This window comes from Lissotriton vulgaris, chromosome 1_1 (genome assembly GCF_964263255.1).
Source record: "Lissotriton vulgaris chromosome 1_1, aLisVul1.2, whole genome shotgun sequence".
Classification (NCBI taxonomy): domain Eukaryota; kingdom Metazoa; phylum Chordata; class Amphibia; order Caudata; family Salamandridae; genus Lissotriton; species Lissotriton vulgaris.
In genome coordinates this window covers 2,029,578,586-2,029,597,463 of record NC_141685.1, presented here as the reverse complement: position 1 = coordinate 2,029,597,463, position 18,878 = coordinate 2,029,578,586, and the positions used below count along the sequence as shown (strand labels likewise).

General features: G+C 43.4%; 1 protein-coding gene across 2 annotated transcripts in view; it reads left to right on the top strand.

The window, feature by feature from the left end:
* IRAG2 (inositol 1,4,5-triphosphate receptor associated 2) overlaps window positions 1–18,878 on the top strand; it is a 1,414,859-nt gene that overhangs the window by 1,267,268 nt on the left and 128,713 nt on the right. For both annotated transcript variants that reach the window (XM_086920312.1, XM_086920307.1), the window contains 2 exons: window positions 13,825–13,893; window positions 13,991–14,055. In XM_086920312.1, coding sequence (XP_086776438.1) covers window positions 13,825–13,893; window positions 13,991–14,055 — 134 coding nt within the window. The remainder of the gene's footprint in view (window positions 1–13,824; window positions 13,894–13,990; window positions 14,056–18,878) is intronic.

Sequence of the window (18,878 nt, the reverse complement as noted above, 5' to 3'; positions counted from 1 at the left end):
AGTCGCAGCACCGGGATCAGCGGGAGGATCACCGGGAACAGCGGGAGCAAGCCGTGACTACTACGGAACGCCCCCCCCCTCGCACCCGCCGCAGCAGAGGAATCATAGCGGACAGCTGGCACAGCGGGAGGAACACCGGACACCTTCTCCTCCCCCTGGTCGCATCACCGGGATCAGCAGGAGGATCACCGGGATCAGCAGGAGTAAGCTGCGACGACATTAGAACCCTTCTCTCCCCCTCCTCCCCCCCCGCACCAGATGAATCATTGCGGACAGCTGGTACCAGGTCCAAAGCGGGAGGAACACAGGACCCCTCCCCCACTCACTCACGACCTGAAGCAGGGACCCCCTTCTGACGGCAGCAAAGGACATTGAGAGCAGCACGGGACACGACAATGCTACCTCTCCCCCCCCCTGCAGCAGAGGAATAACGAACTGAAGGGCTGAGAGAGGGGCCTGGGACGCTGGTTGCTGGCAAACACTGTGGTTTCACAATCTCTCGCAGCGGACCGCGAGAGAGAAGCACAGCTCATCTACAATATAGAACTTTTATAGGAGCGAGGGAAGTGATACATCGACGAAGCCAAAGGGACTGAGACAATCATAGACTAAAGCAATGCTACTTTAAAACTCTACTGGCAAAATTAACAGGCACACAGAAACTTAAGGTATTTACTTCTCCCACCCGCCTACTCTCTTTTTAAAAAACTAACTCCTTTGTTCAAAATGGCTGGGGCCATAAAACTGTAGCAATAAATCCCCCCGTACCTACCTCGGTTGTCCAAGAGGCCCCTCAGCTTAACTCCCCCACACAGAGATAAGAATTCCTCCCAGCTAGCTAGCCTTGAGCTTTGCCTGCTTAAACAGGAAGTGCCCCTGTGCTCAAAAATAATAGCAACAGACAGAAGACTAATATCTCTATCTCCTCCTGCCTGCATGATTGTGAAGGGAAACTGCTCTCCCCTGCTACCTAAGCAACAGCAACAAACAAAGGACTACTGTCTTGATCTCAACTATTTGGCGGCCATTTTAGACTAGTCTCTATTGGACTATAGTATTTTAGACTACAGTGAAAGAATGTCTACCTATTATTGTAATATTATACATATACCTATATTCTGAACATTTGTTTTGCACAGATGGCTACACATTCTCCCAACTTGCACTTATCTCCACTTCTCTATCCTGATAGGCAACTACTGCTACCTCATATATCATATACCTCTTCTTTATTCGGCATTATTCTGCACAGTTCTGCAAACTGCATCCATTCTCACTCTTCTCTCCTGTAATGCACCGACTGCTACCTCATATATCTCTTGCTGCTCACTAGTGTCACCTCTACATGTTATTTTTTAAACATTTGTAATGCACATATTGCTACCTCATATAACTTGGCTGCTAATTAAGGTCAATGTTGATTCTTGATTTTTGATTTATGTAAATTGGTGTTTGCATTTGTATCCTGCTCCTACACTCTATCAGTATTATACTTTCACCCGTATTCTGCACTATCCTGCTCACTTCCTCAACCTACACCCACTCCTACTTTTCTACGTATCACGTATCTACGTATATTTTTGTTTCCTGCCCTTATATTACATCAGTATTGTACCTACACGTACACCTTGTACTTTGTAATTTACCGTATGTACTTGCTCTACTGCACACGCTTATATCCTGGCTATGCTGGTTCATCACTTGTGCAACCTTGGTAATTTATAACTTATTAATGTGTAACCTACTGTACGCATTTGTTTTTATGCACATTTGTACCACTATAGTGCATTAGTGCACTCTCCCATTGTACCCTACCCTTACATACTATCAGTATTATGCCTATTCTTACACCTTGTACCTTACAATTTACCGTATGTATTTGCCCTACTGCTCACTCTTATATCCTGGATATGCTGGTTGATTACTAGTGTCACTTTATGGTAATTTATAACTTATTACTGTGTAACCTACTGTATGCACCTGTTTTTCTGCACACTTGTTTTTCTGCACATTGGTACCACTATAGTGCACTAGTGCATCCTCCCATACCCACCTAATCCTTCAACGCAACATGGACCCCATCGGCAAACACACATACAAAATCAACTACCCACCATCACTCACCAAAAAAGCCGCCAAACGCTTTAAACACTACTTCCTTAGGTCACACTCGGAAACGCCCTTTGCTGACACCTACTTCTCACCGGTCAATGGATCCCTGAACACCGATATCATCTTCCACACCACACGCAGAGCTCAATGGAGAAAAGCGTTCTTCACCCTACTCACCGTCTCCTCCACCAGAAAATCCGCTCACAGCCTAACTCTCTCCATCACACCATCCCAAGTCTTTCCAGGCAGAGCCACCATCACTATTTACAATAACGGGATTGTCCTATCACAATCCACAGACAGGAACCTGGAACTGCTAGACAACATGTTCCCCACCTTCAAAGAACACCTCTCCAATTCACGGACAAACACTCATTTCTCCCCCAGTCCCACCAACCATGACCTCACAGCTACATACTCTTCAATCAGGGACACACCTACCACCCTGACCTCCCATCCCCTACCCACAACCCCACTATCCCAATTCAGCACTCAATCACAAACACAGATCTCTCCTCCTCATACACCGTTCTTTCCCCCGCCCCTTCTACCAACTTGCGGACCTCCACACATACCTTCAACACCCCTATCACACCTACAGCGGGCATTAACACCCCACTCGCCGCTGACAGCACAGTTCCCACCCTTAACACACCTAACTTAGTCCAGCACCAGAATAACACGCATTCTGACAATTCCCCCCCTTTAGCCCCCCCCATTCTCAGTCCTCATTACCCTCTAACCAACTTTGCAGAACATACCCCCTCTCTTAATTTAACTCCCCCTCCCCTCAACAGGACCATCTCCAATCCCACTTCCCCTCCTACTCTCAGCCCCCTTTACCCTCCTTACACCCCCACCACGGCTACCAGTCTCCCAGCCTACACCTTGACCCCCCGCCTACCACCAATGCCCTCACCCATAACACCAACTTCCTCCCTACCTCATCCACACCCCTCCCATCCAAAACCTCTCGCCTCCCCAACCCCATCCCGCACACCAACACAACGCAGACCTGCTCGAACACCAGCCCTCCCACCCACCTGCACACGAATTCCCTGGTCAGCCATTCACCCCTGACTGCCACTCCCACCCCCACCACCTACCCTACGATGGAATACATCACGGCCACCCTCACTCAGATCAAAGAAGACATTCACGCCATCAAAGAACTACTCTCCACACACCCCATACACCGCCCACCCACCTCCACCCCCCCTCCCAACTTGTCTCCTACTCCGCCGGCGGACTCCCACCCTCATCACGCCCCACACCAGGCGTCAATCCCTGCTCATAGGCGCAGCAACTGCCCTCGTCCCCCGCATCGCCCCTGCAACCCCTCACACATCTACACCTCCCCGCCAAACTTGTCCCCCACCCCTCCGACTAACTCTCGTACTCAGCTATCCCCCAATCTGACATCAATCCCAGCTCTTAATCGCAACAACCGCCCTCGCCGCACCCACAACTCTTCTTCTGACCTCGACACACTCACCCTTCTCCGCTCCTATGACCCAGCCCCCCAAACTCACACAAGCACCCCACACCGCAACATTCCCACGATACACCCAAATCCCCTTAGACCACCCACACTAAACAGCAGATTCTCCATCCCCAATAACCTTAGAAAAGTCCCTCTCGCGCTAGAACCATCTAACACCCTCTACACACCCCGTCTCAAATGCACTCTTCTCAACTGCAGATCGGCCACGAAACATTCAGCAGCCATTGCTGAGCTCCTCTTATCGCGGGACCTTGACCTAATCATCCTGACTGAAACGTGGCTAACTGAATCTTCGACACCCATAATGGACATTCTGGTTCCTCCCAACTACCAAATTATCAGGCTCGCCAGAACAGGCCAAATAGGTGGTGGAATCGCATGCATCTACAGGAACAACCTCTCTGTTCAGAAAGTCAATTCCACATCCCTACCATCCCCAACATCCTGGGAATACATCTGCCTCGACATTATTAGTGAGGGCAAACCGATATGCTCTCTTCACAGCATTTACCACCCACCCAGGGACAACCTCCCCTTTTCCCAACAAATCATGGATATGATCTCAACCAATTCCGGACGGCAGCTCACCCAAATATACCTTGGTGACTTCAACCTCCACTGGAATGACCGCAACGACGCAGTGGTAAATAGTCTTAAAAATTTCCTCGATGCTCTTAACCTCACCCAAATTTGCAACAGCCCGACCCACGAGAAAGGTTCTACCATCTATCTGATTATCTCCAAAGAGGACTCTATCCAACTCGAATCCATCCAACCCTGTGACTGGTCAGATCATCATATTATCACATTCTTTATCAACGAAAAAGTCAGTCAACCCGGCGCAACTCTCCAAGCCCAAAGTCTGGAAAAGAGACTCGAAAAAGCTCAACCCAGGCTCTTTGCCCCCTAACAGTTGCAATCTCCTACTCCCACCTGCAGGCGCCACGGACGTCCAAACTCTGACTGACCACTATCTCAACGCTATGACCTCTATAATTAATGAGGCTGCACCTATGCAGCTAAAAAGAGTCTCTACTAAAATCTCCAAACCATGGTACGACGGGAGTCTCAACGAGGATAGAAGAGACATGCGAATGGCAGAACGGACCTGGAGATCAGCTCCCTCTGCAATGCACCTAAAAGATCTGAAGAAAAAGAGAAACGCCTACTTCAGGAAAATAAAACGCTCAAAATCGGACTTCTTCAGCCTCCAACTTGACCAAGCAAAAAACCACCCGAGAAAACTGTTTGAGCTAATCAAGTCACAATCCAAGGAGCAACCACAACCACTCAACACTGGGCGTGAGGCACCCTCCTGTGAAGACTTCGCTGATTTCTTTATCCAAAAAACGGACAAAATAAAAAGCGATCTCCTCATTGACGCAAGCCTCTACTCCAAACCCCAATGCCTAGCACCCACTGAACCAAAAAACAATGCTACATGGTCAACCTTTGGCACATACTCGGAAGAAGAAATTGGCAAATTACTCAGCACCCTGAAACCATCCAATCACCTCATGGACCCCCTCCCTGCCTTCGCAGTAAAAGACTGTTCGAGGCATATGGGCTGCAGATGGTACATTATGAATAGATCGCCATCTGGTGTTGGGCTCGGATGATTGCACTTTGTTTTTCTCTTGGAGAGTCTTTTGTCTCTTGGTGACTCCTCCCTTGGTTGGTAGTGCGCATGGGCATCGGCTCCATCCTTAGATTGTTTTTTTCCGCCATCGGGTTCGGATGAAGATCGAGACGCTCCAGATCAACTTCGCAAGAAAGTGATTTTCGGCGCGTATTCCCTTTCCAATTCGACGGTATTGTTATTCGAACGCGTTCATTTCCATTCCGACGCGTTACAAATTCAAAATAGAAGAGAAAAACTTGGAACTACGTCGAAGAACAGGAGGCCTTTCTCGACGCAGTCAAGCCCGGAGTCCATGGAAAGGACTCCATTCAAAAAATGTCCAACGTGTGGTGCTAAGTTCCCACACAAGGACCTACACGAGGTGTGCAACCTCTGTCTATCGCCTGAACACGAATCCAGGGACTGCGAAGCCTGCGCAGCATTCTCCTCCAAGCTAACGATTAGAAATCGTCGAGCTCGAAGACACGAGGTTTCCAGAATGCAGGCGGAAGCGATCCCGGAGCTGTTCGGAGACGAACAAATCGAGGAAGAAGAGGACCAGTCGGGGTCGGAAGGGGACCAGTCGGAGGCTGAAGAACTCATCGAGCAACAAACCGTGAGTGACTACGTCCCCTTACCGAAAAACCGACCCCGTGCGGTAACGACCCCGCCCTCGGGCCCGGTCAAACCGCTGAAAAAAGTTTCCGACGCCCCGCCTTCGGGCCCGGCAACGAAACCGAAACTGAAACCGAAACACTCGGACTCCCACCATGTCGGATCCGAGAAAAGGGCGACATCGACTTCAGCACCGAGGCTACATACAAAGGACAGCTCGGGATCGAAACATTCCATGTCGAAACATAAATATGACTTATCGCCTAAGAGACACTCGATACCAAGAAAGTCGGAATCGAGCAAACATTCGGTTTCGAAAACAACAAGATCTGACGATCGAAAACAAAAGCACCTCTCGGAACCAGGACCCTCGGTACCGATTCAGGAGCAACAGACAGATCCCAAATAAAAGATCTTGTTTATTGATCCACAAACTGGGAAAGTGGTCACGAAGAAGAGAAAGAGTAAACAGTCAGAAGATAAACCTCTTCCTTCAAAAAAGAGAACAATGGGGACGAATATAACTCCTCCTGCTTCTCCTCGCCCTAGACTAACACCCTCTTCTCCTATTCCTCACAATAGGCCAAATATTCCTACACCTTCCACACCAAGACCAGCTACACCTCAGTCAGATGTAGACAGTGATATGGGGGAGGGAGAACCTCAAGGGGATGACGAAACTATCCCAGATGAGGAGGATCCATGGGAAAATTATGATGTAGGGTCAGATGAAGACAACGACCCAGAGCTATATCCCTCAAAGCCTTCACCACCTGATGATAACACAGGTTTTGTGCAGCTCATTAATAGGGCAGCGAAATACCATAAGGTAGATATACATACAGAACCTCAAATAGAGGATTTCTTGTTAGAGACTCTACCTAATGCACAGAGAACATCAGGTACTCTCCCTATGTTGAAGGGTCTTCTTGCTCACACAGATGAGATATTCGAAAACCCAGTGAGAGCCAGGGTGTTAAACCCAAGAATTGATAAAAAATACAAAGCGGCCCCAAAGGACCCAATATTTATTAGAGGGCATGTACCGCTAGACTCGCTGGTGGTCTCAAACGCTCGTAAGAGAGCAAACTCGTTATCTACAGGAGAGGCTCCTCCACCAGATAAAGAGTCAAAGTTAATAGATGCATCAGGTAAAAGAGTAGCATCACAGGCAGCGAATAGCTGGCGTATAGCCAATACACAAGCACTACTCGCACGTTATGACAGGGCACATTACGACGACCTAGAAAAACTTCTTACACATCTCCCAAAGGAACATCAGAAGAAGGCAGACCAATTAATACAGGAAGGTAAAATAATAACAAATACTTCCATTAAGTGTGCATTAGACGCAGCAGACACTGCAGCAAGGTCTATTAACACTAGTGTCATGCTAAGAAGGCACGCATGGCTTAGAATCTCAGGATTCAAACAAGAGGTACAAACAGCCCTACTGAACAAACCATTTGATCAGAAGACATTGTTTGGTTCAAGCACAGACGAGACATTAGAGAAGATGAAGAAAGATACGGAAACGGCTAAGTCAATGGGAGCATTGCAACAGCCAACACACAGAGGTTCCTTTCGTAGATCCACCTATAGAGGGGGCTCAAAGAATACAGGAACAAATCAGCAATCCACATATTTCACATCTACATCACCCAGAGGTAATTCAAGAGGCAGTTACAGAGGTAACAACAATAAAGGAAGAGGCCGCGGAAATAATAATAACCGCAACGCCTCAACACCAAAGCAGTGACTTCATAGAACTCCCCCCAGACCACATAACACCGGTCGGGGGACGTCTATCACAGTTCCTACCTGTCTGGGAAAACATCACGTCAGACAAGTGGGTGAGACAAATTATCCAACATGGTTATTGCCTAGAACTCACAGATACCCCGCCAAACATCCCCCCCAAACAGCGTCCAATGAGTCAGGATCATCTGACATTGTTAAGAGAAGAAGTGCTAGCACTTCTACAAAAGCATGCAATAGAGAAGGTCCCAAAAGATCAACAGGGCACAGGAGTATACTCTCTATACTTCCTGATCCCCAAAAAGGACGGGTCCCTAAGACCAATATTAGACCTCAGACCTCTCAATGCTTACATAAATTCGGAGCACTTCCACATGGTCACGCTCCAACAAGTACTCCCTTTACTGAAGAAAGGGGACTTTCTTTCTACACTGGATCTAAAAGACGCTTACTTTCATATCCCAATTCACAAAGCCCACAGAAAATACCTAAGGTTTGTGTTAGAAGGACAACACTATCAGTTCAAAGTCCTTCCATTCGGTGTCACAACAGCACCGAGAGTTTTCACAAAATGCCTAGCTGTGGTGGCAGCACACCTAAGAAGACAACAAATACATGTCTTCCCATACTTGGACGATTGGCTAATAAAGGCCAAGTCAAAGGAAGAATGTCTTCACAACACACAGAAGACAATTCAATTGCTGCACCACCTAGGGTTCACGGTGAACTACAAAAAATCACACCTGCAACCAAACCAGATTCAGCAATACCTGGGGGCTACAGTAGACACAGAAAAGGCAATAGCATACCCCAACCCAATCAGAGTACAGACAATGGTCGGGTTAATACAAAGATTTCAACCACAACACTCACTACCAGCACGAGTGTTTATGCAACTATTAGGCATGATGTCCTCCTGCATACTGCTAATACCACATGCCAGACTACAAATGCGCCCACTACAAGAGTGTCTAGCGACACAGTGGAATCAGGCTCAAGGGCAGATTACAGATCTGGTGTTGGTAGACGACCGGACGTATCGCTCTCTGAAGTGGTGGAACACAGAAAACATTTCCAAGGGACGGTCGTTCCTAGAGCCAATTCCACAAGTAATAATAACAGCGGACGCATCGCTCTCCGGATGGGGAGCGCATATGGACAGATACACAGTACAGGGGAAGTGGAGTGTGCAGCAAAAGAAACTGCACATCAACTACCTAGAGCTATTAGCAATATTTCTAGCACTAAAAGCATTCCAAATGCAAATAACAGGCAAAGCAGTCCTGATCAGAACAGACAACATGACTGCAATGTATTATATTCAAAAACAGGGGGGGACACACTCTCTCCAACTGTCCAGACTAGCACAGGACATATGGAGATGGGCCATTCCTCAAAAGATCTACCTGTTAGCGGAACACCTACCAGGAGTTCAAAACCAAATAGCAGACATCCTAAGCAAACAGTCAGAACAAGTGCACGAATGGGAGATGCACGACCAAATACTACAGCCATTCTTCCAAAAATGGGGGCAACCAGAGATAGATCTGTTTGCCAATCATCAGAACGCAAAATGCAAAGAATTCGCATCCAGGTACCCACACCAAAGGTCCCAGGGCAATGCACTGTGGATAAATTGGTCCAACAGATTTGCGTACGCGTTCCCTCCTCTACCACTAATTCCATTACTGGTTCGGAAACTGCAGCAACACTCAATGACAATGATACTAGTGGCACCCACGTGGGCAAGACAGCCGTGGTTCACCACGCTGCTACAACTCTCACAAGTACCACATCAAAAGCTAAGGTTATTACCCATGCATCTTACACAGAACCATGGAGAAATAATGCACCCAGATCCCAAACAACTGAACCTAGCGATTTGGCTCCTGAAGTCATAGAGTTTGGGTATTTAGATTTACCACCAGAATGCATGGAAATCATTAAACAAGCAAGACGTCCTACCACCAGAGCATGCTATGCAGCAAAATGGAAGAGGTTTGCTATACACTGTAACAGTAAGCACATCAACCCTCTGGACGCATCTACTAAACAAATCATTTGCTATTTGTTACACTTACAGCAATGTAACCTAGCATATACCTCTATCAGAGTTCATCTAGCAGCCATAGCAGCATACCTACAAAACAGACAACATCTGTCATTGTTCAAAGTACCAGCAATTAAAGCTTTCATGGAAGGACTCAAAAGAGTCATTCCACCAAGAAGACCACCTTCCCCAGTCTGGAATCTCAACATAGTGCTTACCAGACTAATGGGGCCACCATTTGAACCTATGCATAGGTGTGAAATACAATTCCTCACATGGAAGGTAGCCTTCCTCATAGCTATCACGTCACTTAGAAGAGTAAGTGAACTGCAGGCTTTTACAATTCAAGAACCATTTATGCAGCTACACCAAAATAAAGTGGTTCTTAGAACAAACCCAAAATTCTTACCGAAGGTTATTTCAGCATTCCACATCAATCAGTCAGTGGAATTACCGGTTTTCTTTCCAAAACCACAAACAGTAGCTGAAAGAGCCCTACATACACTGGATGTTAGAAGGGCCATATTGTACTACATAGAAAGAACACAAACTTTCAGAAAGACAAAACAGCTATTTGTTGCGTTTTCTCCCACACATAAAGGCAATCCCATCTCCAAAGCGGGCATTGCCAGATGGATTGTAAAATGCATTCAAATATGCTACTTAAAGGCAAAGAGAACATTAACTGTTCCTCCTAGAGCTCACTCTACACGTAAACTAGGAGCATCTATGGCATTTCTGGGAAACATTCCACTAGATGACATATGCAAAGCGGCTACCTGGGTTACACCGCACAACTTCACAAAACACTATTGTGTAGATGTGCACACAACACAACAAGCTAGAGTGGGACAAGCAGTATTAAAAACATTGTTTCAGACAGTTGCAACAGACACGGGCGACCACCGCTAGGGAGAGAACTGCTATATAGTCTATTCATAATGTACCATCTGCAGCCCATATGCCTCGAACGGAATATGCTACTTACCAGTATGCATCTGTTCTTGGCATAGAGGGCTGCAGAGTGGTACATGCCCTCCCAGCCTCCCCGGAAACCTGTGTCTGTTCCAACATTATCTTATTTAGATACACTTACATGGGCACTCTTATCTGTATTCTACTATACTACTCCATCTAACCCTACTATGGCAAAACAATCTAAGGATGGAGCCGATGCCCATGCGCACTACCAACCAAGGGAGGAGTCACCAAGAGACAAAAGACTCTCCAAGAGAAAAACAAAGTGCAATCATCCGAGCCCAACACCAGATGGCGATCTATTCATAATGTACCACTCTGCAGCCCTCTATGCCAAGAACAGATGCATACTGGTAAGTAGCATATTCCTTACCCCTTTGCTTCTCCCTCTCTGGACTAAAATCATCAACAGCTCTCTCCAACAAGGAAGCATACCTGACTCCCTCAAAGTTGGTCAGGTCACACCTCTACTAAAGAAACCAACAGCCGACCCCTCTGATCTCAACAATTACCGTCACATCACCAATATCCCCACTCTCGCCAAACTGCTGGAAAAATGCGCACAACTACAATTGACTAAACACATTGAGCAATTCGATCTCCTCAACCCTCACCAGTCAGGCTTCCGAGCAGGACACAGCACAGAAACTGATATGACTCACATAATTGACGACGCACTTCAAATGCTAGACCTAAACGACACCTGCCTCCTCATCCTTCTTGATCTCTCCTCAGCATTCGACACCGTTAAACATGAGAATCTACTAGAACTACTAAACACAAGAATGGGCTTATCTGGAACTGTCCTCAAATGGTTCACTTCCTTTCTTCACAACAGGTCGCAGAAATTCAAGAGCAACAACCTGATGTCCTCGCCAATACCTGTAACGCTAGGCGTCCCCCAAGGATCCTCTCTATCCCCAACTTTGTTCAACCTAGTCATGGAACCTCTCACCACCTTGCTACAAGCATCCAATGTACACCTCCACATGTACACCGATGACACCCAACTTTACCTCAAATTACAATCACCCAATGACATCCTGCTCCTGAACTCAACGATCAGATGCACCCAATCCTGGCTTGCCGACAATCACCTCAAACTCAATGCGCTGAAAACAGAGTTCCTTCTGATCTCACCTCCAGCGAAGATATCCACCACTCAACACTGGCTTAAACTCCTAACCGCACTCAATGTCCAACCCACCATCGTGGACTCAGCAAAATCTTTAGGCATAACACTCAATACCTATCTCAACATGCAGCAACATATCAGCAAGGCAACAAAGGGAGGGAACTTCCAGATCAATACTCTGAGGAAACTTAAACCCTACCTCCCAGCCAAAGACTTCCAAACTGCAGTACAAGCACTAGTCATCCCACGAATTGAATACGGCAGCACCGCCCTCTGCGGACTCCCCCTAACTACAACCGCACCACTAAAAGCTTCTCTAAATGCTGCAGCGAGACTCATCACTGGGTCAAAAAAGCACTCCCACATTACCCCTGACTTGAAATCCCTGAATTGGCTGCCTTTTGAAGCCAGAATACATCTGAAAATCGCCTGCATGGCACACAAGGCGGTACACCTAAACTCACCCGGCTACCTTGCTCAGAAATTGACAATCTCTGGGGGAATCAGAAACACGAGAGGCACAAACAATCTTCTGCTGAAACCTCGAAGATTCCGGAAGGAAAAAACATACAAGCGCTCCTTCTCAGGAATGGTGCCTAGGATTTGGAACTCACTACCGCCCGAAACCAGGCTCATCTCCTCCACTACACTCTTTAAAAAAGAAGTAAAAGCTATCCTCATGGCTAAATACACTTGAACTACTATCTCGAACCCTATTAACACCCTGCACCGATTTGTACTACATGCTTGACCCCTTTACTTATTTGTATGAGTTGTCTTATTACCCACATGATTGGCTTTGCAGTCACCTATTTGTTCTATTTGTACTGTGATCTATTGATTTACTTGTTTGACTATGTTCCCTCATGTACCCTTCTATGTAAAGCGCTCTGATATCTGCGAAGATCTTGTTCGCGCTATATAAAACTTTTAAAATAAAAATAAATAAATAAATATACAATTGTTTTGCAACCTCAATTGCAGTCGCAAAACACTTGCAGTTTACCACCTACTTCAAGTAGGTGGTAAGCCACTCGCAAATGGGAAGGAGTCCCCAGGGTGGACCCCTTTGTGAATGGATGCAAACATATTTTTTTATAGTAGGCAGTGGTCCCACGGATCATTGCCTACTCTTACAAAATGAAACTGAAGCGTTTCATTTTAAATGCATCTTGTTTTCCTTTATGTAAACGGGCTGCATTTAAATAAAAAAAAACCTGCTTTATTTAAAAAGCAGTCACGGGCATGGTAGTCTTCTGACCCCAGCAGGCCACCATCCCTGGGAGTGCTAGCCATTCCCAATGGGGTCAAAAATTGCACCTGCCTCATGAATATTAATGAGGCATGCAATGTGAGACCCCATTATGGATCACAAACCGTGTCGGAGACACTGTTGTAAATTACATTTTGTGCAAATTGTAAGGGTCATACATCTGGCCCGAAGTCTCTTTTTTCATATGTTAGTAAATCTATTCTATAACGTATTGATTAATTGTTTACACACACTCTAATTACACATGCTTTTTATATAGAATCTTTAAATAATTTTATTAGATAACTGCATTATTCACTGCAGTTCTCACCTATTGTAATGATTTGAATTAACTAAACAATAAAGTGTACACAACAACTACAGGAACTACTTCTTTTGTGGCGAGGGAGGCAGTATATAATTTTGCCTCATTTCTGGGGTGCATCCACCTCTTGATTTATGCTTTCACAGCTCGAGAAGAATGGGAGAGCCAAAGAAAGAGTTGCCCTCAGTGAAAGCAACCTGCCCACTAAGTGCCACCACATTCATGTATCCTGCAGTGGCCCAGCCTAGGTAGCAGCGGAACCTTGATCATTCTAGTGATCTAATACTGAAATTTTGTGTTTTTTACTCTCCAGTCATTTTCTTTTGCACTGTTTTCTATCCTTTCCCCTAAAAAATGCATTTTTATTGAAAAATGTCTCAATGCCACCGTACGGTGCATTGTTGTTTTTGCTCTTTATTAAAACATAGTATTGTGCAACCTGGTGATGGCCTTAATTCTATCCTTTTTTTCCAGTCCCTCCGAAGAGTTAGCATTGCCACCTTTCCTCCGACCACTCGGAACTTAGTCACTGGTTTTCCTTTGGTAAGATCCGTATTCAAAATTATTTCTTTGTTTTATATATCGCTGCAGGTCTTACTTTTATAAAGCATAACCATTGTTTTGTCATTACATTTTAAAGGCCCCGCTAAAAGAAATAACTGGAGCAGAAAAAAGTGACACATTTGCAAGAAGATCAAGCAGTTGGTAAGGGAATTTCTATTTCTGCCATATCAGAGTGACTTGGTTGTTGAAGAATCTGAAATCACCTCGGGTGCTTTTGTAAAAGTAAAAGTGTGCATTCTTTCACAACTGCAAAGCTGTTTCAGTTTGGATATAAACGATAAGGATTACAGACCGCATTGAACATGTTAGGAAGAAGGGTATGGCAATGGCAAATTATCTTCCATTTGCTCTACTGTTTCCTACAGAGAGACAAATGTTTTAAGTCACAGGGTCGCAAGCACGCATGCTGAGAGAGGTCTTCCATGTTCTTACTAGTATATATGTGTTAAAAAATAATACATTTTGCACGATTTCGGGAGTTATGGGTAGAGGAAAATTAGACAATTTGCAAGTTATTTGGCATTTTCTCCGATATCGTTAGCCCATTTACAGCTCTTTTGTTAACGTGTTTCTGAGCTGGGAGGAAATATGTGGTTAATTCAGTTGATTAATGTTGAAGTATGAGTTCTCTATCTGCAGGCATCATTTGCGGTAAAGTAATATGCTTGTTGATAAACCATCCCAATGCTTAGAGATTACCAAAATAAACAGTGTGGTGTTGAACATTATGAAGTGATTTGAAACAAATGGAATCCGATATCTTTCAAAGTTATGAGACATCATAGATTAAAATGTGAAATTATGAAGGATTAATACATTGAACAAACTTCGAAAATAACAATATGTGTAGCTGAATACAATTTGGTATTTACAGGTCTCCCAATTTACAGGGGACAAAGAATTTTACACGTTTTCAGAGATCCACATGGAGTTTGTCAATCACATCTTTGCTAAACACAGAAAGCATTAATTTCTCACCTAATGCTATTGGCTGTTTGAGGTATCCATCCACCTCACAAACAATGTCCCTCTAACTGTGTTTGACCTATGTGCGGCAGCGAATGTTTTTTGTGCACTGAAGCCATGGCCATGTGCGACAGACATGTGACAACTCACTAAGCACGCAAGTGAGTGATCCAGCGGGCCAAGAGAAATTCTGTCTCATATACACATCTCTGCACCACGATACTCACCATAATTCATAAATTTATCACTAGGCCCATAAATGACTGAGACATGAATTGACCTACTGAATCTTATGACCTAATTAATCAAAAACATAATATAACACATTTAATTAAGTCAAATCATAGGCAATGGATTAACTAATGGTAACTCAAGGAAACAAACAAGACCAGCTTGTCATTTCAAAATCTATTTTATTAACTTTATTTTAAAGCAGAATGCATTTTAAGCGAAAACCCTTTTATTAGCAAATTTATTAAGCAAAATTATTTATTAGAAAGTAACATTTGTCTGGCAGTTCAAACCAAAATCTGCATGAGAAAATGCTCAAATATTTAAATCATTTCTCCAAAGCCCTAATTCCCTAACTTAGCTAAAGAAAACCTATGGGAAAAAGTGAAGTCTCAATGGATCTTACGTGAAACGAAAGTCCGGCAGCATAACTGGAGCACAGGAATGAACGAACGGTGCTCTTAGCAAGGGGGTAATTTTTATACTTTTTACCCATCTAAAACAAACTAAAAGAATACAAATATTCAAGCAAAACACAATATGATTGGTCCAAGACATTGTCCGGTGAAGTCATACGATTCTCGTATAGCAAGAGTCGCGTTCTTTCAAGAGCAGCATTGTTCACAGTTTTACGTGTCACAGACTTCCCAAGAGGTTGCAACATTAAACAAATTATTTCCTCCGTCCAAGCCTTTCCGCTGCTTAGCATCCTGTCCTTGGTGATAGAAGCTAAATCATATGTCCTCAGCTTCCTCACAACCTTGCTTACGAGCCTCTCTCAAAGAATAATTGTAGAAAAAACATTTCCACATTCAAACGTTGCTGTGCAAGGCCCACTTTTGACAGAGCACCTAACATCCATTTTAGAAATAGGCCACAGGCCTCTTTTAGCGTGAGTCTAGTATGCAAGGAAACACAAGACAATAATTAATTCAAGAAATGATAATTATTCTGTTACCCACCCCCTCTACTAAAATTTAACCCATTAATGTATGTTACCTAATTCTGCATACAAAGGATAAACAAAAACACAAACACATGAGACGACATAACATATACAAAAGCACATTTTAAAAGAGTGCACATGCTATTATTCAGAACAGCTGCAGTTAATGTACAACAAAACGAAAGACAAAATAAATATATTATTCAAAGCAGAATAATGAACATGACAAGAGCACAAATAATTAAACCTGCGTGTTTGTGTAGGTGCACATTATTCTAGGTTGAGTTAGTACAAACGTGCAAATCATGCAACACTCATTAGTACATTAAAATTATGGGAGTTTCATTTGTCACAAACTTTTATTCAGAATTAATTCTGAAAGTCCGCTCCATCAACTCCCTCATCTGGTGATTTAAAAATCACCAAATAAACCCAAAAATGTATTCTAAATTTTACTTTTTAGAAATGTCATATAATGATCTCTCTCTGTATTAGTAAATCTAAACTCCTGTTTCATCAGTCTTTCTGGAATTCTCATATTGAGCCCTACGGAACTTATCCATTTCTATCTCCTTCTCCTGAGCTTTTCTGTGTTCATAAATTCTCTTTTTCTCTCTCACATCCTTCTTTCTCTTCTGAATCATGCAACTGATTTTTAACAAAAGTGTCACTATAACAATGACTATTACAGGGTTAAGCACTTTGATTGAACTGCCAATGTCCGCAAACCACTCCTTGATTGCCCCAAATCTCTTTGCCAAACGTTCAGAAAAACTGTCACTTTCCATGGGTTCTACCTCTGAATGAATTTCTGTAAGATTCTTAATTAGTAATTCAATGTTCTGACTCTTATCTGGGATATATGTGCAGCAATGCTGAACATGCAAAATCCCACAGACTCCTCCCTCTTTTGCTAGGAGAGTGTCTAAAGCAAGCCGGTTTTGCATAACCATGGTCTGGTAGCATGAGCTCTGTATTGACCAACTGAAAACCACCTGCAGTATCAGTGGACAACCTGTTAACAAATGTGGAAACCTTTCTGATTTTAATCGCATTCAGGATAATTGCCAAATATATCTCCCATGATTTCCGAAGAACTTTCCCTTTTGAATCTATTCAGGTGTTTGCCAATTTCAAATGATCCTTCTCCATTTCTGTCAACATGAAACATTTTAGGCAAGACAAGACTAAGGTAACATGTGCCATACCAATGGTCAGGAAGACTGAAATATGCTTTGTTTCCACAAACAAAATAAATTCCTGGAAAAATTGGATCTTTACCACCTTAAAATCCCCATCCCCCTATAATTCGGTAGGTGTCCTCACACTGGCTAGCACCGACAAAATAATTGTCGTAAAGCGTGTTATCTCTTCTAATGCAAAGCTTTCCACTAACTGGCTCATCTATGTGAATAGCAGCAAATCTATTTTCACCATTATGTTTTTCATCTTCAATTTGCCAAAACTTGGATTTAGTTTGTTTCAGGATTTCATTCCTCTTATATATTGCTCTCCTCTCCTCAACCTGATCAAGGAACGACTTTTCTTCATCCCTCATTTTGCAAGTTAAATTATTTTTGTAAGCATAGTCATAAGTAAGCTAATTTGTTACCAGGAAGAATTCCCTCATCTGCTTAGCAGGCCTAACTTTGTTAAGACTATGCACAACTTTCAGGTTAGCAAAAGTTTCATCGAAATCTGAATAATAGTATTACAGACGACCTGTTTGATAGAACAAGCTTGATATAACACTGTATGTTATTCCATAAGTAAGGGGAAGCATATTATACTTGACCCCTTCAGAAACAGAAGTTGGAAGCTTAACACACACATAGCAATCCTTAACATCCATGACTCTAACATACTCCGATAGGAGTCTGGAAAATGAATTAGTAGAAAAATCTCCAACAGATCTGTCCTGATGGATATCTGGTTTATGCTCAATGATTCTGTTAGTCTTTCCTGCAACATCATGATCAGCATGTTTTAATTCAGCTTTGCTTGTCATATGTATCTTATAATCCTCCTTATTAATGCCAAAAGGGAAAATGACTGCTAAAACTAACCAAACTAGAATAATTAAAATTACACAAATAGAAGACATTTTACAGCATCTTCTAAAAATTGCACACCTTGAATTATCAGCATTAGGCATCTTTACTCAACTTAAACAAAAATTTAAAACTTGAAAAATATGACATTTTGAAATTTTACTATTGAAATTTTGAAATTTTACTAAATACTAAATTAGTAACAATAACACACACACCCTCCCCTTTTAAATTTTTTTTAGTAACCCTCTAACAGCTTTTCTTCGACCTTGCGTCCGTAAAAGTATTCAGCTAACACAATTTCTTCGACCTTGTGTCACCTAACACAATTTCTTCAGCCTTATGCCAAAAGCAAACCTCAACTCCAAAGTAACTAAATCTCAATCATTGTCACTATTTTCTTCCAAGTCTTCTTGACTACTACTGCTAACCTCAACTATTGGTGGGATTAATATGTAGGCCCACTCTGGAGACTTATACTTCTGATTTGGTTTTAGCGGCCTTTTGCTCTTCCTGTTAATAACTTCAATTTTCTTTCCAACTTGACCTTGTTTGTCTGATTCACCCTTTTGACTAGAGATTTTGTTGACCTGTTCTTTCGATCCGTTAATTAATGTGAATTTTAAGTCTTCTTTTGGCCAAACATCACCTTTTCTCAAGAGTTTCTTTTTAGGTTCAATTTCATTACACTCAGCTTTCCAAGCTCTCTTCCTGAATTTTCTTATTTCAGATTCTTCATCATGTCATCCGAATCCGTTTCAGAGATTTCA